General features: G+C 42.0%; 1 protein-coding gene across 2 annotated transcripts in view; it reads left to right on the top strand.

Moving 5' to 3' along the window:
- Positions 1–27433, top strand: part of tenm1 (teneurin transmembrane protein 1) — a 204444-nt gene that overhangs the window by 71697 nt on the left and 105314 nt on the right. For both annotated transcript variants that reach the window (XM_086307559.1, XM_086307566.1), the window contains exons 4-5: positions 156–399; positions 7565–7803. In XM_086307559.1, coding sequence (XP_086163685.1) covers positions 156–399; positions 7565–7803 — 483 coding nt within the window. The remainder of the gene's footprint in view (positions 1–155; positions 400–7564; positions 7804–27433) is intronic.

The following is a 27433-nucleotide window of genomic DNA, read 5'->3' as shown; positions in this document are numbered from 1 at the left end:
GGCTCTCAATCAGTGTAATAACAATAAACTGTCAACTAACACGCCACGTTTATTTGTAATTTATGGTACTGTGCTCCTAATAAACCTCTGTTTATTTCTCCCCTGTCCATCCCTCCCCCTCGTCCCGGGCCTTCTGTTGTGTCTATCCTACGCAGAGCTTCCCAGCAGTCCGGGCGGCCAGTTCACGTTCCGTCCGCTGCCCCCTCCTCCGCCGCCGCCCCACTCCTGCACTTGCGCCCGCCCGGCACCTTACACTCAAGTCAGCCTACAGAGGAAGACCATGCCAACTCGGTGCCAAGCCAGCCAGGGCGGCCAGGGGGCAGACACCAGCTCGAGCGCAGACCAGGCCCAGCTTCACAACAGCTGGGTGCTCAACAGCAACATCCCCCTAGAGACCAGGTAAGGGAATGCTTTTTTTTCTGGAGTTATTTTTAGCGCGGGCAAACACAGGGCTGCGCTCCAAAAAGCTTTCAGTCCAGACTGGATGTCATTTTGTAATGAAATTCTTCAAGTGAAAATATCTTCAAGGCAAACCGCCCTCCCTCAGCATAATGTCACTTGATTAAAGACATTTCTTTAATCTCACAAATGAGGTTCATTAGATTAAAGAAAATTCTTTCATCAGGACTGTGACTTGGCAGACTTTCACAAACTTCTTCGAAAAAAATCAGAGTGTAATGATTAAGAATGAATGCTGGACTAAAGGATTTGTTAGGATGGGCATGTTTTGCACATGTTTGGAGGAATAAGTGGAACACCACGCAGGCCTCTGGGGTATTATTAAAGGACTTCCATCAAAGTAATCATGAAGCTTATTTGGAATTGTTTTTGTTCTCCTACCACACACACCACCGCATTTACTAGGGGACCTGCGTTTGTGTAAAAACAATCCAAAATGAAAGCAGAAATCCTCTTTTCAGGAACACATTGTAATTTCACTTTCAGCTTTAGTACCCCGAGAAATTGTTTTTCTGCCAAAATGCTCGGAGACAAGCCACTGGAAGTCGGTCCCATCAAACAGAATTAAGCATACGCTTACCGCATAGGTATTAATTGATCAGAGAATTATTTAGGAGATCCTCATTTGTGCGGCTGCTTTTGAGAAGAAGGAGAACCAAGGTGGAAAAGAATATGTTTGCATGTGTAATGAGCGGCTGGGCGCGGGATTCTGGTATATTATGCGCGAGGATGAGATTGGCAGGCTGCCACACCAGAAGAAGGGATTTTAATAAGTTATGCATTAGGCCATAATTAGATCTTACCTCATTTAAAGGGAAGGAAGAATAAAATTAGATTCAGTGACAATTTAAATTAATCATTGGCTAGGCATGAGTATCAATGTAAAGGCTTGTCAGGAGCGCATTGTAATTACATTACTTATCAGTGAGCGTGTGAGCGCGCGTTAAATGAAAACTCACCACAAACAAAAAAATTCGGATCATTCAAACAATATTTGATGAGCTCAAAGAACTTTTCTCCCAAAGTGAGATGTGATTATAAAAACACAATTTCCGCAGTGACTCACTATATTGGATGGTGACTTTTTTTTCTTTTTTTTTTTTGTAAGAATACATTTTGCGCGTTTGGGACTTTCTAGTCAAATATGTTTTATTTGATAGTGCGCTATTAGTTCTGAACCATAAAATGTAATCATATTCATAGTCAATAGAATAGCGTCCCTGCGTAACATAATTCAGATAATATTGGCTCTTTTCTATCTAGTTTTTGAAGAGAGAGCCCACAAAAAAAGATCCAACTCTTCACTGCTTAACTGTTTTGAGTTTGGATTTAATATTCAAGCTCTCCTCTCTCCTCTCTCACATTCTCAGATACACTGCTAATCTAATGATTTCATATTTCTGCTTTTACCCTGGCAGCGCTATCGGCTCGATCTCCAGATTAAAGATTAATCAAGTATTTACAAACTTGACATGGGGGCTTATGCTGACAGAATTCTAAGTGATGCTGTGACCTTAATAAAAATGGCAAAACATGGATAACATCTCTTGTTGTCAAGTGTGCTTCCATTTTCCTCGACTTGCGCACTTGATGAATCAGTATTCAAATGTATTGACATTGCGTCAGCTGAGATTAAGATTGTTTGAAGTGTGCATAGATTTTCCTTTTCAGCTGCACATCCGTTATGTTTCTGGAGAGGCCAGCTTGTGTAAGTGGAGGCTTGCGGATATGGATATTCAATCTATCTGACTGGCTCTCGCTGTGGGTGTGTTAAGGGGTACAAATGTTGGGACTGTAATAAATTGACTTGTGCCCTGCCTTCTCTCCTTCCTCTTATTGATAGGACGTGAGTGTACGTAAGTCACACACTGTGGGTGTGCACCAACACTGTGAAATCAGCTTCTGCATCGCACACCGCACATTGCCATGCACCTGTGAAAAAAGTCCTCCACCTACACAGGCAGACACACAGACAAAGACACACACTTATCCAGGTAGAGACAGCCCCTGGGCCTAGACTCCGACCTCCTGGAGAGCGGGAACTCTCATTTTCTTCCTGTCTCGGGGGAAATCTGTCCTCTGATATGAATTCAGAGCTTCCTGGGCGTCGCCCCTAGATATTGTCTGAGAAGATCAAAGGCGGAGGAGCCAGGAAGAACAGTGAAGCATTTTAAAAGCACCGAACAAGAAGAATAGAGTTCCACTTGCGTTGACAAATGCAATTTCTTCAGCTGGATTCTGATCCCTTTCGCTCTAATCCACCTTCGGCAGAGCAATCAAAGTGCCGCGGTCTTCTCGACCCGTGCGTTGGCCTCGAAAGTGTGAAAATGCTGCATTTGACATCTTTTTTGTGCGTGTTTGTCTTGCGTGCCATTCTTCGAGTCGAGCTATGTGTCTCTCTCTATTTGTGTGGCTGTGTGTTTCTCGGGTTTATCTCTGGCCTTTCAGAGTTGAACTGCCATTGACCCGTAGGTGTGTAGCTGCTCTGTGCGCAGTCTCCTGTGTCCTCAATCTAGCTCACAGTCTTCAGCAGATGCTGGATGAGAAAGGAAAGGAGGCAGACAGTGAAGGATGGATGTCATCTGTCAGGCACTGGGCCACAATGGAGACACACAGAGAGAGAAACACAAAACAGGCATGGGTTTAAGATGACTGAGGCAATGCTTCCTCACATGCAGCACAAAAACCATAAATAACACAAGTTTACTGACAATATAAATATAAAAACAATATATAAATAAAATGTGTTGACATGTGTTCGTGTGACACGTGTTTCGTATTTAATAGTTATCCCACTGTTTTTCCCATGTTGGTGAGGATTAACTTTGCAACTGACCAATCACTTGTTGTGATGTCATAGCTTTGCAGTGTGGAGAAAAAAACATCTTCTGGAATATGGTAGGCATTTCAAGTATTTTCTTTATGTAGTTATACAATGTAATAAATATGTTATCAAGTTGGGTTTACAAATTTGGCTTTCTCTTAATAGTTGAGCCATATTCCTGGCTAATTCTATTACTTAGCTAATTAGCTACAAATTTAGCATTAGTCATATTCTTTGCTAATGCTAACGGCTCAGTTAGCATTAGCAAAGATTATGGCTAAACTATTAAGACACAGCACACATTTTCCATAAAATTGGATGTTTGGACTGAACATTATTAGTTATTTACAGACTATTTTGGTATGTATATGTAATATACATACACAAATATATGTATATGTAATAAGCAAATTTCCCACATGTGGGACTAATAAAGGTTATCTGTTATTTTATCTTATATGATAGATACCTGAGGGTTGTAAATATACTCATCTAAAGCAGTAGAATATCATATTAGTTAATTGCATATAATAAAATGTACATCAGAAGCAATGATCCAAGGAGTAATACATGGAATTAGGCAATAAATCAATAACAGGAGAATACAAACATTAATTGAACTTGGGAAAAAAAAGCAATCTAAGGCCAATGTAAGTCCTAGAGAAAAATCCATTAAAAATCTTGCACTGGGGCTCCACTTGTCCTTTTTCTTGACTGCTTTGATGCTGCAACAGCTGTGGCCACAGACTTGACGTTTGGCCGGTCGTATGTCCTCCCATCTGCCGCTTTGTTATGAACACAATATCTATTGGAGGTACTCACAAGAATGTTTTTGAGTCTGGTACAAATGCTCACCAAGTTCTCAAGGCTGAACTGACTGTGTTTTGAGAGATCGAAAGTCAAGGTCACCATCAACTCACATCCAGCGTGTCCTCTTGAATGCGAACACCTGGAAGACATATGTTGTTCTCCTGTTTTACTTTTCAATAAAGCTTATAGTTCTCAGTTGAAATTCAAAGTCCTTCATGGAGAAGTCCACTGTCGCCCCAGTTTTCTTGTTTTTAAGTAAAATGCGCCTGCAGGGCAGGATAACAGTTAAATGGATAAAGGAGATTGATGTAGTTTAGCCATGTGTGAGGACAGCGTTAGAGTCTGGAGTCCAGCGATGTTGTCAGTCTGTTGTCTGGCACCACTTTAATGGCCTGTCTTGTGAGGTCCCTTTAGAGACTGGTGTCCTGCCGGCAGCCTGTGACCTCGCACCTTTTACTGCATGGACAGAATAACACTCTGGCGAACTGCACATATCCCCCAACATATCGCACCAACAGCCAATATTAACCCCTGGAGAGCACACAGTAATCTGGAGCAATAATGCTGTCTGTGAATTGCAGGAGCTCAGAGATATTTTCTTGTTGTTTTCTTTGTTTGCTTGGAAAAACACACACACACACACACACACACACACACACACACACACACACACACACACACACACAGTGCAGAGAATAAGACAATGACTCATAGCTGTTTTCTCTTTCTGATGCTGTCTCATAGCCATCCTTTGTTTCCCACCACCAGCAGTCTTTATTCATTTTTTTGATGGGATCCGGTACGGCCAGATCAAGCTGGAATCGCTTATAATTGCTTTACCCAGATCTACTTTTCCACGTTGCATAATTTCCATTCCCTGCTTCTCATCTGACACCATCCAACCTTCGCCCCCCATTATCCAAACACAATATAGATGAAATGCTACTTAGATTAATTGCCCCGCAGCTTAGTTTCCTATCATCAGTGGCAATCTAACACACTCTTTTTCATAATGAGAATAAACCTCATCGTCGTTTAACGAATACAGCCGTATAACTTAAGTAGTCGCTTTGATGAGTCAAAAAAGGAATAGGTAAGTCATTGATCCTTGGCTGCCAGGGCTGTTTCATTCTCTTTCATATCAGTGCTGCTCTGCATTACAGTAGTGGCTCATAACGTTGCACCAGAGAGAGATACTTGGTCATATATGCCCTTTTTCAGCCTGTCAGCCTATACTTTATCTATAATGTGCTACAAGTGTATTACATAGCTGTTTCTTGCATGCAGTACATTCCAATACTGTCCGTTGTCTGATTGTTATAATGCAGTAACTGTGAATAATGTATGTGGTATACATTTGCCACAAAAATTGCCTGCTTTCCAGAACACATTATAAATTACAAGTAGAATCCTAGCGCTTAGGGACTTCCTCAGACTACTCTTCTTCCTTGGATTTGGTTCCTGTATTAATTTTTGATGATGCTTTTCTTGGAAGTTTAACAGATTGCTTAGATTACAGGCACACAAATGGAGACAAACACGTAAGATATTAACAGTTTAGCTGAATTTCTTTTGCACAGCACTAAGTGCTTATTCTGGACAGGTTCAAAAAAGGACTGAGTGTTCATGCATGGGCAAAGTGGAACAGTCTGTCCTCTCTGTGATATGTGAAACCTGAGTCTGTATTCATCATTCAAAAAATAGTGGGAGATAGGGTCTCTTCTAAAGTCCCCCACCTTGGGGGCTCTTTAAATGAGCTTCAGTCAGGCGTGCATCAGCGTGAGACTGAAATCCACCGAGTACAGATTTGCATGAATAGAATCAGAATATGATACTAGATACCTGAGAAAAATGATGTCTGCACTGTGCTAATTGGTGAAACGTTGAAGCACTGTCCTAGATAGGCCTGCATGGTTACTGTGATTGTTTCCAGCTGTGTACTGTAATCTGCTTTAGAAAAGCACCAACAGCGGTCCCAGAGGTAGGAGTTACTTTGCAGAGCGCCGAATGCAGAACAGCTCCTCGCTTGTAAGATTAGGGCAGCAATTAATACAGCGCTTGCTTAACCTGTCGCCTTGAAGAGCAACGGTCCAGTCATAGCTTAACCGTAGCTCTGCTTAGCAGAACTTTCAAGCTTTCTCCACTTGAATAGGTGATGTGTGAGGTACTGTAATTGGGGTGAAAAATACAGTATTTAAAAGCTACATGTTATAATAGTTTCATTCAGAATGTGTCTTAAAGTTTCAACTGAGAAAAGTCCAGATTTTCTTTTCTTTTACTATCAGTATGCTGTAGATCTCTGGTTTTAGCCCCATTAAAAAACAGGCTGTTTGAGTTTCTGTAGCTTTAAATGCACTACACTCTTCATTCAATGGCAGAGAGGAGCAGCATATAGGTGGCCACATGACAGATCAGCAAGTCTTGTTTCAAATTATACAAGATCAGGATTTTAACAGGGGACTGGCAACGGTTTGGAAGTGACTGCTGGGTAACATCTAGGCTTCTTCCCTCATCTGATAACTGAAAAAAGCCTTACTGGAAAGTTAGCTTTATTAATAGATTATATTTGAAATCAGACGGTGGGAGAAATGCAAAGAGATGGATGGTCTGAAAGGAGCCTGTAGCTAGCACAAAAAGATAATTGTACAGTTTTCAGATTGGTATTACATGGTAATGTCAGCCATATTAGACACAACATGTAAATGGTAAATGGCCTGTATTTGTTTAGCGCTTTACTTAGTCCCTAAGGACCCCAAAGCGCTTTACACTACATTCAGTCATTCACACATTCACACACAGGTGATTGCAAGCTACATTGTAGCCACAGCTGCCCTGGGGCGCACTGACAGAGGCGAGCACTAAACATGTATGTTTGTTTCATGTTGTTGGATGTTGTCATTGTAAATAAGAAATGATGATCCTTTAGTTCTGTATGTATGAATCCATCCAGGCTTCTTAATCTGGCTCAGCTATTTGCGATAAAATAAATGGTCATTTGGTTTCACTAGTTTTGGCATTTTGTGTCATTTTCAGTAATTATCAAATTGTTGTACTTCATCAAATGCAAAAAAAACAAAATCCTCTAATAAAAAAGAACCCAAAAACCAAACTTGTCAAAAAACCTTTTTTTTAACAAGTAAAAATTCTGGTTTTGAACCAACTACCAGAGCCAATGTTAGCTTAATTAGCTGGCTACAGTTGATTAAAATGAGTAATAGCTATCAGGTCAACTGCCATAATTAGCAGTTCCTGGCGAAAAATGAAAAGCATGATTTGTTTGCTTCTGGCTGGGGCCTAAAAGCCATTTTTTCCATGAACAAAAAAAAAAAATAGAATTTAGAGTAGTAATGTCCCGGTGTTATAACTGAAAATTGCACATGAGACCGCGAGAAAGCATAGCAACAGTAACTGAGGAAGGTAACGGTAAACTGCATTTTGCAATAACACCTTTTATGTATGTTTCTCCTGCAGACACTTCCTGTTCAAGCAGGGGTCTGGTTCGTCAGCTCTGCTGTCAGGGGCGGGACAGGGATACCCCCTGACCTCTGGGACCGTGTACTCCCCTCCACCTCGGCCTCTGCCGCGCAGCAGCGTGACCAGACCACTGTTTACCTTCAACAAGCCTCACCGCTGCTGCAACTGGAAGTGCACAGCCTTGTCTGCGTCACTCCTCACTCTCACCCTGGCCCTGCTGCTCACTTACGTCATCGGTGAGTTGTCGTCACACACCCAGCCCGTGTCATGAATGAGAAGCACGAAGAGTTCTGAGTTTAGTGGAAAATTTACATTTTCAAAAGGGATTGTTAGAGGAGTTGGAAAATTGTGGGACTTGCCAAGAGAGTGCCTAATTAAATCATAAAAGGAAGCAATAAAAATACACAAACAAACTGTAGCCTTCTAACAGGGAACCTTACGCATGCACAATGTTTCTGTATTCAAAGGGTAATATAAATATAGGAACTTAAATAAAAGGAAAGAAAAAAAGAAAGGGCGATCGATATGGGATCAAAGCAGGCCTGCTGAAATTTTTGCTCTTACTTTGAAGCAGTATTGCATTGTCTTCACTCCAAAGGATATTCTAAATTGTAAATTAGCTGTTCTGGACCAAAGCTCACAAAACTAATATTTGAGGAATCCACACATGCAGTGACTTATTTGATGTTTTTCACACAGTCTCTCTCCCACACTCACACATACACACAGCTACACAAAGTTGCACAACCTTATTAAACTTCTCCCTTGGTGATTTGATTATATTAATCAATCCAGGTTTGTCTAAGCTTAGCACCTAATTGCCTGCACCTTTTCTTCTTTTTTTTTTTTTTTTTACTGTTTACATATTTGTCGATTGTTTTTCCCCTTTAATGATTAATTAATTTGATTTTTCATTCGCTAAAAGCAAAGACTTCCTATTTAACCCCCACATTTTATTTCGGATTAATCACAACTTTGTAAATGTCATTACTGCACTTTGTTTTGGTTATTTTTCATCCCTTTTGTTTTGTATCGTTTTCACTATTAAACCAAGATAACCTAAAATTAATAAGCTCAACACTGGCTGCTGAACTATTGCCTGCATTTTAGTACGCTGCACAAAGTACTAGTTCACAGATTTAACATATAAACTGTGCCTATATGTCCCCTCAAGACCATTAAGGTCTGCTCCTCAATCACTCCTGATCATCCTGCGGCTGAAGCTTATTTCAAAAGGAGCTTGTGTCTTTGATGCTGTTGCATCAAAACTCCCCAATGACCTCAGACATGAACATGAACTGTGACTGTTTTTAAGTCTAAGCTAAAGGCTTAGATAAGCTTTTCTGTCAAGCTTATGGAAACTGTTGATTGGTAGCTGTTGGACTGTTTCATGTAAATATTGTGAATGTGTCTAGCATACATTTTTTGGGAATCTGTTTATTCGGTTTTAGTTTTAGTGTAAAAGTGCAACTTTTTGGTTTTAAATGTGCTACAAAAATAACATTTACTTACTTACACATGAAATATTAAATACGGTGTGCTATTATAGATTAAACTAGACAACAGCAAGAGTTAAGCTATAAGTAGCAATAAGCAACAACCTATTTGAAATAACTATTAATATAAAAGTTCTTACATTTTGTCTTCTTGCATTAAATTTTATATTTTAGTCTCATCTTAAATTAGTTAAATTACATAAATTGTATTATTGTTTAGCGCCCAAAAACATGGCTGATTGCGTTTCATCAAGTCTTCTGTTAGTTACAAAGGAAATAATGTGACTCTACTCTGCACTACCATGTGAAAATTAATGTTTGCCAAATAAAAGTTCAACAGTAATTGCATCTGTGTGACGCTAAATGGAAATACGGGATCAGACTCAGTTCTGGAGAGGAATAAAAGTTGGAGAATTTAATAAATCAATAATCAACTTAGATGGGAAGGTGTAAAAATAGTGAAGTTAATAATTGAATTGTATTGTCACCGCAGGGCGTTTATTGGTCATACCTTTAATTGTAACGGAGTGCTGTTAAACTGCAGTTTTGTTAATTTTCCTTGTGCAAAGGATTTAAATGTTCTCATGAAAGCAGATCAAGTTCAGTTTTTATGACTGAAGCTATCTTTGCAGTAATTAGAGTCTTAAAAACTGGAAAGTTGTTGAGTAGGTCTGTGGTCTGGAAGATCATTAGCAGAGTTTGTCAAAGTCAAACACCAAATTTAATCATCGATCCCCTCCAATTGCTTCATCTCCCTGCTTAGCCTCAACCTTGGCCGGGCCCTCGACCGCAGCACATCGGCTCCTCTCCGCTGCCCCAAGTGCAGATATCCCAACCCTCCACCCAGCTAGTTCATTTCCCTCCTGTGGTGGTGCTCAAGGTCACGCTGGAGCAGGGCGGGGGGTTTGCATTAATCACACACACACACACACACACACACACACACACACACACACACACACACACACACACACACACACACACACACACACACATCACAGACAGACATCACACATACACAAGCGAATCCACGCAGATTAATCCCCAGGCTGAACCATGCTATTCCATTAATGTCCCAGCCCCGGTAATTAGTGCATTAGTGAGGAGTGTGAGTGATGACTCGGAGACGACATCACCTTTTAATTGGTGTCATGCTCCACTCCTGTTTGGCAGTGATTGATCTCCGTGTTGACGTCACCATGGCAACCGCACCAAGACGTATGGGATGTAAGCACAGATGATATGTTAGCCTGTAAATCAAAGGCATTCAAATTGCAAGATTAAAGTGGTCATGGACTTAATGTCTTTGTCTAGGGGGAGAGGTTGAGACACAGGCCACAGGATGATTAGGTTCTCTCATTACATAATGATTCAGTAATTTTAATGAATTAATTAACAGCCACTGACAGGAAGAGGGGAAGAAAAAAAATGTCCCAGTGCACTTTCTCATCTTCATCGAAATACTCGCCGTGCTGACTTTTGCCCGTTTATTGATTTCAAATCGCTTCTTCTCATTATCATAATATAATCCAGAATGAAATGAGTTCACTCTGCTTTGAAAATGAGGTCATGTTTGTCTTTAGTTTAGCTTTTCACAATATGATCAGTGCCTGCCGTATCCAGTATCCAGTTGTCAGACTTATGTTATATCTATTTATTAGTTTTACATGTTGAACATGTTTCTCAGCTAAATTATTTTTACCTTTTTCACTCACTAAATGCAGAAACTATCTCTGACAGCCAACAGAAACAATGTGGATAACTGATGAGTCATTTAGGTGAATTGAAGTCAAGCGAGATGTCAAACATACTGACAGTCTTTGCTTTTCTTCCGGTTTTATGTAGGTTGACTTGAAAAACTAACATTTACTTATTTTGCTTTATTTTTCCAATTCATTCATTTACTTGTTTTGGCTCTTCAAACCTTTTGCGGATTAATAAGAAGGTAGATTCATGGATGCCCCACATAGTTTTTCTTTTCCTTATCCTGCAGTAGGTAAAATGTTGTGTGTATATCTTCTGCAGTTTTATTCCGCAGACACTGCTGATTATTTGCAGGATATGAACATGACATATTCCTTTACAGGCATGCCAAGCTGGAGCCTAACATTTCAGAGCGTTGGAGAGGGTTCCTCCCCTCGGTGGAAATCGTTTTAACGCAGCTGTCAGTTTTGGCTCAATCTTCGTCTTTTTTTCATGACTCTCGGCCAAACCTTACACTGCTTTCCACAGTGCTTCGACGTGTAACTAAGCTTGTAACTGATCCCGCGTGCTCTGTGAGGACGCGGAGTGGACGAGCGGTTTAACGGTCAGCGCCGTCCTGCCAGCGGTTTCTTAACAGCTGGGAAGCCGTTCCTAACACCCTTCGAAAACCATCGTCTTTATTGTCTAAAGCTCTGTGTGTAAGTTATGTGACTTTGTTTATTAATTTGAAGCAAAGTAACCCACCAAATAATGAAGCAATAATATTGTATTTCAAATTAAGAATTCCAATTAGCACAACAATAGGACGATGCATGATTGCGGAGATAATGCTGTGCCTAAGTGATTGCGGTGTGTGCCCCCTGTTGTGATTAGCTAAGGCAGCCATCCTCTCTTCCTTTACTGCCCTCTCTCCTCTCCTCCCATACCCCCTGGTGTTGCAGGGGCTGCGAATAGCTTTGTTAATTTGTTTATCCCCCAACGCGCCCCTCCCTCCCCAAGTCATAGCTTGTTATTAAGCACAACACGGCCATCAGATATGAGAAGCAGGCATTATGATAGTGAAAGGGGCATTTAAGGAGAGATAGAGGACAGATTAAGATTGCATCTGTAATCTTGAAGAATATTGCTACTGACAACACTACCCGTAACTCATTTTTCTATTTTGAGCCTCATTTAAGCCTGCGTTAAAAAAGAAGAAGAAGAAGGAAAAAAAACTACCTACCATTGCTTTATCATGCTGTCAGAAAAAGCTAATTAGAGTATTTTCTGCATTAATGAATGTCTTGCTGTTTTAAATGGTTACAATCCTCAGTTGCTCAATCAAATATGAGAGAGGGTGGGATGTTTCACTTGTGAATGATAATCATCTCTATGGCAACAGGGAGAAGCTTCTGATTCAGGTGAAATGAGCAAGTCAGCAGCACCCTGCAATCAAATAATCACCTTCAAATCACATTTGGTCCCACAGACACACACACAGACACACGCATGCATGCACAAAGACACAGCGTGCACTTTCAGCTATGATCGTCTTTGTGGTTCTGCTGTGCAGTGTGTGTCGCTTTGGGGCTTTTGGTTCCATAAAGAGCCAAATGACTTGTTAGTGGCTTTAAGTTTATTACATTTATGTCTTTTTTTCCTTTGCGCAAATCTACTTTCACAGTTTGATGGCAAATCCGAGCATCTGCCCTTAAACGTTGCATATTAATCAGAGAGGTCAAACACAGTGCAGTTTCCAACTGTGCTTAAAAGAAAAAACATGTGTTTATTAGAGCTAATGGTTATTTCCATTAAGATAAAGCCACAGATTATTGTCTTAATTTGATTTTCCAGAGCCTAAGGTAATGCTCTGATTTGGCTTCTTCCAAATCTCCAAATATATTCTGCTCACAGGAATAAAAGGCAAAGTAGCACACCAGTCTCGGAGGCTGGAACAAGCAAATGTTTGGCAGCTGTGCTTGAAAACTTCTCATGATTAATCAGTTCTCCGTTGTCAGCTCCAATGTTTATGTACACGGTGCTGAAATTGTTTTTCACTTCAGTTAAAGTTGACAACAAAATGAACTGATAACGTTTTTTTTTTATTTGTAAAGATTAATGAAATTCATGTTTTGGTTTCGTATTCCTAAATGTGATAAATTGGTGATTTAAATCATTTTTCTGTTGCACAAAACAAGCAATTTCACACTCTAGACACTCTGATAAATCAATTGCTATCAGAAAATCAACAGATACATTTATAATTTTTTTTTAAAAGTATCTTAATTTTATGTATAATATAACACATGGTATGTTTGACAGCTTCAAACTGAGGCAGGGCTTTTAGGTTCTTTCCTCTCAATGTGGATTTCTCCTCTAAATGTCCTAGCAGGCCTGTCTGTCTCAAAGCTCCGAGCTGATTACAGCTTATCATAAATGAAGTGCTTGTTCTATGTTGTTGACCTCCCTGGCTTCCAAGTTGGGCAACTGCAAATGTGATTTGAGGAGAACATTATGCAACAAAAACAGTGGAGGAAATTGTCTTGATTAACAGTCCTGTGCAAAAGTCTCAAGCCACTCCTCATTTCTTTACCTGCCCATTTTCAGAGCAATGTTGTTTTTTTGGTTTTTGTTATGCTTTGCGAACACTGACCCACGAATCATTAAAGCATAAAAAACTAAATCAAGGGATAAACCACTGCTGTATCTACATTTAACAGACAGACAGACTTTGTTAGGAGCAGACTGACATAAAATCCCTTAGAAAAACTGAGGAAACCGGACAAGTGGAGGACAAAAGACAACGTGGCAGACTTAAAGAGCTATCTTGAGCAAAGGAACAGTATGTGAAAGTCATGTCCTTAAGAAACAGGGGGAAAAAATCCAGCAAAGACCTGACAGAGGAGCTGAAAGATGCATCTGGCCCTTCAGTTGATCCATCTACTGTTCAGTGAAGCCTCATCAGTAATGGTCTCAGTGGCATTGTTGTTGTGAACAAGCTGTTCTTGAGGAAGGGAAACAGGGAGAAAAGGCTGTTGTAGCCAAATTACACAAGAACTGGACTAAAAATCAGTGTCTGATGGAGTCATGAATCCAGATTTTACTTTATTTAGTTGTCAATTTGTATGGAAAAGGTCAGGAGAGAGGTACAGCAGCGAGTGTCTACAGCCATCTGTAAAACACAGTGGAGGCTGTGTCATTATTTGGGGCTGAATTTCAGTCAGTTGTGTTGAGGTTTGAGTTATGAACACAGAAACTACAGTCAGATTTTCATCCATCACACAATACCATCTGGTAATGGGAACGCTATCAGTGATGGACTGGCCTCCCCAGATACCAGACCTCAACAGTATTAAAACAGTGTGAGATCATCTTGATAGAGAATGTAGCAAAATGCAGCTGACATCCAAAAAAGAGCTTTGAATATCATTCAGTAAGCCTCCATTTATCAATATAATCATTTTCTTGGCTGTTTCCTGTCAAAAACCTTTTAAAAACAGATAAAAGACACAAATCTGCATTTGTATTATTCTAATTCTTTGTTCATAGCAATTATCTCCAAATTTTAGATATATGCAGATCAGAGTTCATAAACTGAAATGAAATCAAAGCTAGAATTTGTCAAAAAAGTCTAATGTGTTGTCTGCTGCTGTTTTTATATACAATGCCTAAAAATGTAGCAGCTGATGTTACAATCAAGGCGAAATAATTTTTACTCTTCATCTGCTTTCACAGTGTGACAGAAGACGTTAGGGTATAGACACTGCAGTTACCGACTGCTGTCACGATTGCTGAGCTAATGTGAGCCAAACAAAGAGCATCTACTGGCTATGAATGATTTACAAATCATGTCTGAGATCATTAACCAATAATCTAATATCTAGCTTATCTAGGAAGACTAAGAAAAACCTTCGTACAAAACAAACAAATCTCCATTACAGTTTCCAGCCTATCTGATACAAGCCCCACAAACCTACCAGTGGGGCTTGTTATATATTTTTTTAAAACACATAAATCCATATCGATGTTTAACCCCAGAAAAGTGAAACGTTTGACAAACACAGATTTATTTGTATCAAAATGACTCATTTAGTACAAATGTTGTAACAGACATTTAAAAGAAGTGACTATTAATTATAAATCATTCATAATTTTTAATGAACTTTCATCAGTCCTGTGTTCCAGTGGAACATTGTGTTACGTGAAGTAATGTTTTTATAATTAGAAAACCAAAACAATCCCAATTATGCAAAAAACTGTTGCACTGATTAAGGAAGCAATAAATTTGGTTATTTGAGTGTGTGTAGCAACAGCCTCTGTGGGTTGATTGTAGCCTGAAAATGGCCATAAAAAAGAAAACAACAGAAAAACAACAACAACTTTGTTTCGAAACTCGTCAGAATAATCGTTCTGTAAAAAAACGAGGGCTATACCTCGTGGGGAAAATGCCATAAAAAACATTAGGTTGTAGCCTGCTACCTTCACAGAACAGCACCAGCTGGTCTTAAAATGAATAAAAGAAATGTGAGCAAGAGGACAAGTACATAAGGGTCTGTAGTTTCAGAAGGGGTAACCGCACATAGGAGCTGGCAGCTGTATTAATTGGCACCAGTCTCAAAATGACCAGTTAGGAGGCAACTCCAGCATGCTTACCTTTGAGGCAGAGATGTTGTACATGTGACTGACCACTGAATGGAAACTATTAGGATGGGTGAAAGAGAACCAGTGTTGGATATAAGAACATATGAGGGAGGTGTCCAGATTAAAAATAAGAACATTTGTAGGATCAAGTAAGATGTTGGAGGAGTGCTCATTAGGGTTGTTTGGGTGGTGCTAAGCGGGAGTGTTCTGGAAGATAACTGAGAAGTTGAACCAAGAAGGCTAATACTCTATTTTCCAACCCCGTGCCATGCCCTGTGGACGTCTATCAGTCACAGCCAGTTCCCTCGTAAACAGGTCAATGACCTCTCAACCGCATCCCAACTGCAAAAGCATCAACCACGCTTAATGCGTACACAGTAATGAACATGAACGAACACAATCTCATTTGCCTTTAGAACCTGATTGATCCCATCTCTGTGTAGGGAATAATTAATAGTTGTGAATAATGATGATGTTACCTCTGTTGTACCGACTATGTAAATGTGCATGACTCTCTCGCTTTGAAGACGCTCGTGGATGGATCCTGCTGCCGTCTGATGCCGCAGCTATTAAATAAACTCCGCAGACGGGCACAGCTCAAAGCAACAAACACAACTTCAGCTCTTGATAATGTTTTATCGAAGCACTTTTATTACACTTTCTAGACATGCGAGCGAGTCTCTCACCACTCACTGGTATGACTTTTTTACGGACATTTCAGTTTGTAATAGATGTGAAATTGCGGAGCAAAGTGAATGAGGCAAGAAATGTGGAAAAAGCCTGCTGTTCAGACCTGGAAGAAAAAAAAATAATGTTAAATTTTACAAGTTTTTTTTTTTTGTCGTAAAGGCTTTCTTATTTAGCATGAGATTAGTTTGGGCAGCATGAAAGCGCGACACAGACATTGAAAGAGTTTGACGCCTGCCAGAAGCATGAGAATTGGCCATTGTGCAAAAAGTCAAGGTTGATTTTTTTTCTCCTCTTGGTGAATTTTATTCTCCCCACCTAAAGCCACTTGGACCCTTTACATCGTCAGACCCCACAGCTTGAGCCCCAGTAAGCCTGTGCTTTAAAACAGTGGTGGCTCCGTACTTTCTAAGAGCTGATCAGAAACAAAGTCAGGTGGTCTCTGCCTGTGATGGAGTGGCTAGCACAATCTCTCTAACTCTCAACCCTGTTGAGCTGTTTGGGGAGACAGCATGACCGTGTGATATGTGAGAAGTGTCCAACTGCCTGTCAAACCGGTTCGTGGGAAGCACTTCAGGAAACATTAGGTGAATACCAAAGATTTGCAAAGTTCTATCTGCTGACACGTGACTTCGTTTGATAACAAAAACACATTTTTAAGGACAAAATTTCTATTTTATTTTATTTTATTCCAACCTTGTCATCGTGTTCAGTATAATTCTTTGTCACCTTGCATAAAAGTTAGATTTTTCAAATAAAAACATTTTGAGTGACTTCAAACCTACATAAAGGATTTCTTGTAACGTCCCAGACATTGGTGACAGACTAAAAGTGGCTGTTATAGGAGCTAGAGCACTTGCAGTGCTTTAATAAATTACCTTATGTCTGGTCAAAAAGTTCCTGTGGTGTTTTTAAAATGTAGAAAAGTAACAAAGCTAGTGACAAAGTATGTAACAGAAATAGAGTCAGAATCTTTATTTTCATCGCACAAAAGGTACAGCGAAAATGAATGCAGCCCCATTCAGAGTGCATGAATAACATTGTGTGTGCTTTTATCGTTACTGATTGCACAGTTATTCAGAAGTATAGAGTTGGAGGTAGATCTAGGCTGAATATACAGAAACTATATAAAGTGTAGTGAATATGTAAAAGTTAGACTGAATGGATGTGCATGGGACCTTTAGGCCTCTCCTGCCTATCCATCCATTTTCTTCTACTTATTGAGTCATAAGGGGTCACACGGGGTGGCTATCCCAGCTGTCACAGGACATGAGGCAGGGTACTGCCTGGACAGGCCACCAATCAGGACTAACACATAGAGACAAACCACCACTCCCACTCAAAGTCACACCTATGGCCAGTTTCTGATCACCAACCCCAAGCATCTCCTTGGAATGTGGGAGGAAGATGGTTTACCAGGAAATACTCACATAAATACATTCAACCTAAACCTTCTTGCTGTGAAGTAACGGTGCTGACCAGCACACCACTTGTGATTCCTGAAAGTTGAATATTATTTGGAAGTGTTTAGACATGATAGTTCCTATCACAGACACGGTTTCTCAGAGACTGAAAAGAGAAAGGCTTTCCCAGCTTGGACACAATGCTTGGTAGCTTTGTTCTTTTTCAACACTAGTGCTCTGGGCTCTCGTTTAACTTGTCACAGTTTAATAGCGAACATAGCAAACACAGAAACGTGAACAAAGGACTTCACTTTGGTATGGAGCTGAGAAAACATGAAAACTGGTATTGCTAGTGAAGAAAATATGTAGCATTCCTTGCTTTACCTAAGATATTTTCTCCTGTTGTGACAACAAGGCCCTCTTCTTCCTACCAACAGCCAAACACAGGGCCTGCATGTTGCACAGTTAACTGGTATGAACGGTAATAGAAGTGAACTTATTAAGAAATGTTTAATTTTACTAGTTAATACTAAAATATTGAAAGTCCATGGCCTGATTTTCAGCGTACATATAGAAAGGACAAAGAAGCAAAGACTTTGAATAAATCCATCTACAAGACATAAATAAAAGGATGGTCCAAGTCTAAATGGGAAGAGCTCCACTGTGCTGATTCACTCGGCTGAGGGTCTCCTACTTTTATTCCATCTGAACTGAACCCTATATGCAATCAGACAGCACAGTCTTCCAGCCACTGCGCAGCATGCTGTGCTAAGCAGTCAGTGCAAAAATGCTTCATGGATTTTGAACCTTCAGTGACATGAGCTACTGAAATAATCGGCAGATGGACAAAAGCTGGGGAAAAAAACACCACAAGACTGTGGAGGCAGTACTAATGAGGTCTTTTTAAAAATACTGCATTGCAATGCATTCGTTAGCTTACAGAAACTAGTGTGTAGCAGTAATGACCTCAATAGAGTGAGCAGTTTGCATGAAGAGGTTTGCAGTCTGTTCTGATAGCAGGTGGTGGGCAGTAGGCCAGAGATTGTGTATAGAGGTAACGTTAGAGGGTCAGCTCAGTCTGGTGATGGCTGTCGGGACGAAGCCGTTGAGGTGCTGAGTTGGCGTAGCTCTAATGAAATGTTACCTTCCCCCGAAGGAAAGCTTCTGAACAGGTGGTTGCCTGTTTGTCTGGGATCAGCGGCGATCCTCTTCATTGTGTGGCTCTGTCATGGAGGGCAACTGGCAACCAATTACCTACTCAGCAATGCTGAGTAGGTAAGATTGGCTGCTACAGCTTGTTTCCAGTAGTGCCGGGAAAGTAGAATCCTTTCTATTCGGAGTGTTCCGGCTGAGAGCGGTTAAGGTGGACACAAAAAACGCTGTCACACACATAGCGACTCAATCACAGTACAGCAGCTAACGCAGAGGTGCTCTGTGCTGATGTTGGCTTTATCCTTTTTGCCCCGACAGATGTTATCAAGCATATTTATCTCAGATTTACAGGACAGTCACTTTACTGTATATGCTGTGAGCTAATGACTCATTAGTTAATTAAAAAGTATGTATTTATTCAGATTTTGAAGAGTAAAAACATTATTTTTTTTAGCACAAATACATGTATTCATACAATTTGCTGTATTTTAGCCATGCATTTCAGTTATTTATTTATTTCTAGGCATACAGAACGATGCATAAATAATGGTGTGTAACTGGCAGCACATTTGTAGATCCTTCTCATTTCTCTCTTTGCTTTGCAATTAATGGGACCAAAGTCTGCTTGCTTACTACAGTCTATCGTGCTCGGTGTTCTTTTGTGTGAATGGAGACCAATTCAGGCTGAATATTGGTTTAAACTGTATTATTGCCTAAATAATGATCCTTAAATACTCGTCCTTGACGAGTCCAAACGTGTGTGTGTGTGTTTGTATGTGCAAGACGGTGCATGTGTGACTTTGTAATTGGATTCTGTGTGTTTCCGTGCATGTGAGCACGCGCCTCACCTCCAGCTTCTTTCAGCCAGCTGCTTCATGCCTCATTGGGGTTTGTATTGATTGTTCCAGTTTCTCTTTGTTTTCAGTCCTCTATTTTGGTCGTCTGATGCAGCTCTAAGAAACCCGCTGGCCTTTGCTAAAACTGCCCTAACAGCTACAGGAGCCTTTGGTAAAATTGCTTTAAATGGGTAGACAGACTGTGGTCAGAAAGCTCTGAATGGTGAGAGAGCCCTTTGGTAAAATGTCTCCAGAAGGTCAGAGAAGCTGCAACAAAATAGCCTCAATAGCTCCAACGGTACACTGGGCGAGTTCACACACGTGCACGGTAGGCACCGCGCGGCAACTCACACACACGCATTTCCTTATCTTCCCGATCCTCTCTATCACACACACAAATGTAGGCATGCACCCACGCTCCAAACCAGCAGAGATGGAGCTCGTATATGACCGGCGGTGCTGCGTCGCTGTTTGTCTGCAGCATTTCAGCATTTCAGCTGTAGATGGTGGCTGCCAGAGGGAAATGTAACATGGCGGCAATCCCCTGCTCATTGAGTAATATCCTGCCCGCCGTAACATTACTCAGCTTTCAGTAAGAGACCAGATCAGTGAGACAGCTAGTGGGAGACAGATGGAGAGAGATGGGGGGACTCTGACAGAAAGAGAGAGGAGGCGTGATGGGAAATGAAAGAACAACAGAGAAATGCGTGAAGAAGAAAGCTGTGATCTGTTGGACTTGGTGTACTGTCGCAACCATGACTAACTAGATAAGTGTGACAGCGAGTTTTACTGGTAAATAAACACCGGCGTGTACAGCAAATCTCATCATTGAAGACGCGTGAAGTGTGTCACCACCTCCGCTCTTCGTTTATCCTTCTTTCCGTCATTTCATCCCTTTATCCGAGCGAGACGTCCCATTTCAGATTAGCAAGGTCAAACCAATGATGAGTCCTGAGGTTTATACCGGTTAAAAAATTGCGGCAATGAGCCTCTGCTCATGCTCTCTCACACACCCACGAAAGACAGTCCGTCATGCATGCAAAAAGCACACAGTTAAACAGTCTTGACAGTGGCATTAGTAGCTTTCAAGGAGTTTGTGGAGGGGAGTAAGAAAAACACTTTAGCACCTCTCTTCTGTCAGAGTGAAGCGAGGGTCGACAGGCGAAAATGCGGCAGGGCACGCGGACCCCCGGGCTCTTAGTCTCTACTCTAACATTGACTTAGACACAGATTTGTTTTATTGGCTCTGAAGTCCCTCTCCTTCACTCTCCTTCACACTTGTTTTTTCCCCATTTGTCTCTCCTCTTTTTTACTCCCCCCCCCTGCCTCTCTTTCTCCCATCCCTCAGAAGTCTTGGCTTAGCTAGAGGCTGACACAGCCATGCAGAACTTGGATGAGCAATTGCCTTTACTGTACATGCTAAACTACGCACTAAATCGAATGACTGATGTGCTTGAAAGTGTTTGCTGCTGGGCAAAGCTGGCTGTAGTCTTTGGTTGTCAGACAGAATATAGTCGGCGGTTAGCCATGTCTACGAGCGAAAAAGGACTTGGCAATCAGGCCAGGATGTGTTTCCACTTGTGTGAGGGTATTGATAAATCATTTTTAACTGACTGCAGTGCTACCTTGGCTGTAATGCTTATCGATAAGGCAGTATATTCACAGTCAATCACCCCCATTGTGCCCCACAGCTCTGCCCAGGACTGATACAAATACTTGATAACGATATCTGGTTTACTTCAGTGGTTAAAGAGGAATGAACACATGCATGCTCACATGCACATCTCCCACTTTCTCCCACCACAAGTGTGAAATCTAATCGTCATAGGAGCACACAATCATTTTTTATCTAATCTGGAGACACATACATGCCTGACAACAAGAGCGAATGCTGCATGCTAGCATTGTCGCCATGTCGACCACCTGAAATGGTTTGTCTCCTATGTAATCTGTACATCTTTGCGTTTTAGCCGCTATTGTGAGAAAGCTTATGATGCTGCTGCTATCTCAGCAAGCCTCACTTTGCTACTAAATTTCCACCAGCTTGAATTCTTCTCTGTTCTCTCATTTCTCTCCACGGTAGTTTAAGAAAACCTGAAAAAGCCACATCAAGTACCTCCTTCTTTTAATAGTGAACTGTCTGTTTCTCGCTCCCTCCACCCCACGCTCTTCTCTTCAGCTTTCCTCATCCTCCGCACACATCTCGGCGGGGTAGCCGACAGCGAGGGTACAGCACAGAACCCCCCTCACAGCGGTACCGTCCTATTACCTCTGGCAGTCATCTCACTGTCACACTGATCAATGATTCATGTGTGCGCGCGCCTCAGCCTATTAGCTCACTGCACTGCTGCTCATCGCTGGCACTGTGCTGCTGCCGACGCCGCTGCTCCTTCACCAGTTATAATGACTGGACTAACTCAGAGTCCTCTCACTAACGTGTGCCTTCGCCAAAGCACAAGAGAGAAAGATGGACGCTGAGAGGGATGGATAGACAGGCAGGAGGAAAAGGGAGCGAGAATGAAGGGTCAGGCTGAGCACATGCTGCTCGCATAACTGGCTGCACACTGTGTGGAAGTGAGTCTGTGAGAGCGTCTCTGTATTTTAAATGGAAAGAGGTGCCGGTGTCTCTCTAGATGAAATTCTTGCCACTCAGTAGCCATCTTTGAAATGTCTCCAGGCAGTTATGTGGACTAACAAGTTCAGATTCCTGTGGGGGGTTGGTTCTATTATATAAATACTTTTACAACAGTGGATGAGTATGTTACACATGGCCAGAGTCTGAAATCATGAGGTCAGTATATCTGTACATGTATTCCTCATGATTTGAAAGCACAGGCTTCGGCTCTCTGTTCAGTTTTTTTCTACTCTTGGCTCTACATAGTTTAAACTCCAGTGCATTTCCTAAATATGCTACAGACACTGCTCTGCTGCATTTTAGCTCAGCAGCACTTCCCACCCTTTTGTTTCTAAGAGGCAGGAAATCAGAAGAAACTCAGTCAAAGGGAGAATCTGCACAAAGGGAAAGGAGTTAAACAGGCAGTGAATTAATGGACTAACTGATGCCTTGTTTAAAGCAAATAAGAAATGTATGGGGCTAAGCTAAGCTAAGCTAATTAGCAGCTAGCTGTACCTGCATATTTACTGTACATATTGCCCTGCCAAGAAAGCAAGCTTATTTTCTAAAACATCAAGTGAAGGTTTAAATGTTCTACATGGTTTTGTGGGAAAAATTATTTTCTATTAAGTTATTTCTCCTTTTGATCTAATAAAGAAATGCGAACAATAAAAATATCAAGGTGTCACAAAGGGCCTATATTAAACACTCCGTTACTCTGTTTATCCAACATTGTTTGAGGGGGTTGTAGTTGACTTTTTTCTTATATTTCCTCAGGAGACTGCATGTCCTTTTATCATCACAGATAAGAACTAACACCACAGTTCATTTGACGATATAATCCAGATTCTCCAAGGTCTCTGTGATTTTCTAGAGTGTAGGATAGCGTAACCCAGGACGACAGGACATCTCTATGACGACTGTGCCAGTATCGTTTGTGTGTCCAAAAACGATATTAATTTGTCTGTGAGTCAGGGGTCTGACAGAATAAATGTTAAGGTCAAGAATAAACCTTCATGCTCAGCAGTTGCTCATCTTTTTTCATGTCTCTTTGGCACTGAATAACCTGCAGCAATTGAAACCTTGTAACCTCTACATGCCTAATAGATAGACATATATTAAACTCCCATTCCTGTCCACATTATGGGCTCTATGAGTGCTCAGTTTTAAATGCCCGGAATTCATTTACTTAAATGACAAACCAACAAATATGTCCTCACTGGTATTAATATTACTGTTTGGACATTAGATCCTCAAAAGTACAAGAGCATATGCTCAAACGCTCACTCTTCCATCATCTCCTCATCACACTCAGAGGTCCTTGTTCCCTTCTTGCTCCGGTGTGTTTGCGTGTGCATGCATGCTGTGCAACTCTAGATGCTAAGTGTTCAAGCAAAAGGTCAACAGCCATAAAGTAAGAGAGAGAGAGACAGAGAATGGGGGGAGGGCTGATGAGGAGGAGCAGGAGAAGTGGGGTCTGAGGGTGTTTTGAGGAGAGATGGAGTGGTGACGAGGAGAAGGTAGGAGAGCCGGTGAGGACTGTCGCTGCAGAGTCATAACTGTAGTGGGTAATACTTGGCCAGCAGAGGTGTGGGGGACACCAGACAAACATGGAGAGCAAGAAAAGCAATTCAGATGAGAGGAAGCGAGGAGAGAATGGAGTCTGAGAGACTTAATGGTGGAAATGCCAAATGTATCAGTTTGGGAATAACTTGTCATCCCTCACTGAGCACTCTTACAGACTAATTTATGAAACTATGATAGGTTGTTCCACTCCACTCCACTGCCAAATATAATGCCATACAAACTGTGACGAGGAATACAAACCTACATTTTTAGGTGTGGTATGATATTTTATAGAATAATAGAATTAGAATAGAATAGAATTCAACTTTATTGTCATTGCACATGCACAGGTACAGGGCAACGAAATGCAGTTTGCATCCATCCAGAAGTGCTTTAGTGATATAGATATATTACAATATATATTAGCAATAATATAGATATGTGAGTATATTACAGAAATGGGTCTATTATGGTATGTTATAATGTACACGGTATGAAGTATGTTGTGAATATTCTATAACTATAAGTATGTACAGGCTGTAGTGAGTACAAGCTATGTACAGGATATGAACAGGATATAAATATGAAAAACTATACAGAATATGAAATAAATAACTTTACAGAATCTGGGATATACAGCTATACAGAAATGGGAACTATGCAAGTTGTAAACAGTTGTAGGATTAAAGATTATCGAATGTACAGAATGATTATTTACACAGAGCTATACAGTAGTGCAGTTAAGATAAGTGAGGGTGTAGATAGTTTCTACAGAGGCTATATAAAGTGCTAGTGGTTGTGAGTGGTGGTTCAGTCCATGTTATTATTGTGTTTGAGGGTACAGTTGTCCATTGTGGGTGTGTGTATGTTCAGTCCATGAGTTTAACGTGGGTCAGATGTCAGGAGGCAGAGTTCAGGAGTCTGACAACTGTGGGGAAGAAGCTGTTCCGGTACCTTGTGGTCTTAGTCCGGAGGCTCCTGTGGCGCCTCCCAGAGGGCAGGAGGGTGAAGAGTCCATGTGATGGGTGACTGGGGTCTTTGATGATTTTCCCAGCCCTTTTCAGACACCGCTTCCTGTAGATGTCTTTTATGGCAGGAAGTGGTGCTCCGGCGATGCGCTGGGCAGTTTTCACGACCCTCTGCAACGCCTTCCGGTCCGAGGCAGAGCAGTTCCCGTACCAGACTGTTATACAGTTGGTCAGGATGCTCTCGATGGTGCAGCGATAGAAGTTCACCAGGATGTCTGAGGACAGGTGGTTCTTCCTCAGAGTCCTCAAGAAGAAGAGGCGCTGGTGAGCCTTCTTGACCAGCTTGGAGCAGTTGGTCGTCCAGGTGAGATCCTCGGAGATGTGGACTCCCAGGAACTTGAAGCTGCTCACACGCTCCACAGCCGTCCCCTTAATGTGGATGGGTGGATGTGGGTCAGCATTCCTCCTGTAGTCCACGATGAGCTCCTTGGTCTTCTCGGTGTTAAGCAGCAGGTTGTTTCTGTCGCACCACTCAGCCAGACGATCCACCTCCTCCCTGTAGGCGGCCTCATCGTTGTCACTGATGAGGCCAATCACCGTGGTGTCATCTGCAAACTTAATGATGGTGTTGGAACCATCAGCAGGTCTGCAGTCGTGGGTGAAGAGGGAGTAGAGGAAAGGGCTCATCACACAGCCTTGTGGTACACCGGTGTTCATTGTGATGGTAGATGAGCAGCGGTTATCCAGCCGGACATGTTGGGGGCGGTTGGTCAGGAAGTCCAGTAACCATTTGCAGATGAGGGAACTGATACCCAGGTCTGTCAGTTTCCTGATGAGTTGTGAGGGGTGGATTGTATTGAATGCTGAACTGAAGTCTATAAACAGCATTCTGGCGTAGGTGTTGTTGTTGTCCAGGTGTGAGAGGACAGAGTGCATTGCGATGGAGACTGCATCCTCTGTGCTCCTGTTCCGGCGGTATGCGAATTGGTGGGGGTCCAGGGTGGGGGGGAGACAGGATTTGAAGTGTGCTAGGACCAGTCGCTCTAAGCACTTAGTGATGATGGGGGTGAGTGCTACTGGGCGGTAATCATTGAGGCAAGATGGGTTGGAGTTTTTGGGTATCGGGACGATGGAGGTGGATTTGAAGCAGGCCGGTACCACAGCGTGGGCCAAGGACAGATTGAATATGTCTGTGAGCACTCCTGCAAGCTCCCCAGAACACGCTCTGGCCATCAGGGCCTGCAGCCTTGTGGACATTGATCCTGCTCAGCACCGCTCCTACATCGGTGGGGGAGAGAGTCATAGGTTGGTGGTCTGGCGTCACGTCTGCTTTGGTTGTGGTTGTGGGGTTCCCTCGCTCAAAACGAGCATAAAAGTTGTTGAGCTCGTTGAGGAAGGAGACATCAGAGGATGCGGGGGAGGGTTTGGTGGTCCTGTAGTCTGTGATGGTCTGGAGTCCTTGCCACATGCGTCGGGGGTTGGAGTTGGAGAAGTGTTCTTCTACCTTCTTTTTGTAATGGTGTTTGGCTTTTTTGATGCCCTTCTTTAGATTAGCCCTGGCTGTACTGTAGGCGTGTGCATCTCCTGACCTAAAGGCAGTGTTGCGGGCCTTCAGGAGGAGACGAACATCCCGGTTCATCCAAGGCTTCTGGTTGGGGTACATGGTGATCCGTTTCTGGGTGGTGACACTGTCTGTGGTTTTGGAGATGTAATCCAGTACAGATGAGGCGTACTGGTCCAGGTCTGTGTGGGTGAACATATTCCAGTCTGTGTTTTTAAATCTGTCCTGGAGCACTGCATCTGTCCCCTCTGGCCACACTTTAATTGTCCTCACAGCAGGTTTCACATGTTGGATGAGTGGTGAATACCGAGGTGTGAGGAACAGGGAGAGATGGTCCGATTGTCCAATGTGGGGGAGGGGTGTGGCTTTGTAGGCTCCAGCCAGGTTGGAATACACATGGTCTAAAGTCTTGTCTCCTCTGGTGTGGCAGGAGACATGTTGGTGGAATCTGGGGAGGACTGTCTTTAAGTTGGTGTGGTTGAAGTCGCCAGCAACAATAAAAGCAGCCTCGGGGTGTTTATTCTGGTGTTTGTTAATGGCTGCAGAAAGTTCTTTCATGGCCAACCTAGCATTAGCGTCGGGGGGTATATACACGGCAGTGGTGTATTTTAAGAGAAAGATAATTGCCGTGGTCGAAAGGAAATTTCAGCGGCGCTCTTGCTAATTCTGTCAGTGTCAAATACGTGTGATTTTGACCACCTTCACTGTGTGTGTGCTTTTTTCATGAGTTTCTTTCTACCTGCTTCCGTTCTCCTCCCACCTGTCTGCTAAGGATGCAGTACGGGCAGTACCAGACAACCGAAAGGATTTTGCTGGAAGCTAAATCCATGAAATTAAATGTACAAGGAAGATCATTTGGGTTACTGTTTGACATCCTTTTTTCCAGCATCAAAACGAATCATCACAGGTACTTTCACAGCAAGGTGTTTATGCGAAAAATCCCCCACGTCGCCTTTTTTTAAAAAAGAAAAAGAAAACAAGAGATGTTTAAAAATGACTGACTCGTACTCACACTGACGTGAGGAGCTTGTGCGTGTCCATGTCTGGTCTCGTCACAGACTGACAGTTCAATTAGTTTGAGCTAAATGATGCATGACGTCTCCCTCATGGCCCTGGTAATCGTCAGTGTTCTGCTTTGAAGAGCTCATATTGTGCATGAGTAGATAGCTAAACCAATAGTGGCTAGTGCTAGTCAAAAGTAGAAATGTATGATTTGCTGATCCCCGTAGATGCCAGAGTGAGGCATGGGACCCTGTTGG

This window comes from Aulonocara sp. 'chitande type north' Nkhata Bay, linkage group LG2, assembly GCF_057382095.1.
Source record: "Aulonocara sp. 'chitande type north' Nkhata Bay isolate Kocher_YH1m ecotype deep benthic linkage group LG2, A_spYH_male_GT1.1, whole genome shotgun sequence".
NCBI lineage: Eukaryota > Metazoa > Chordata > Actinopteri > Cichliformes > Cichlidae > Aulonocara > Aulonocara sp. 'chitande type north' Nkhata Bay.
The sequence above is the reverse complement of the archived record's forward strand: the minus strand, read 5'-3'. Positions and strand labels throughout refer to the sequence as shown.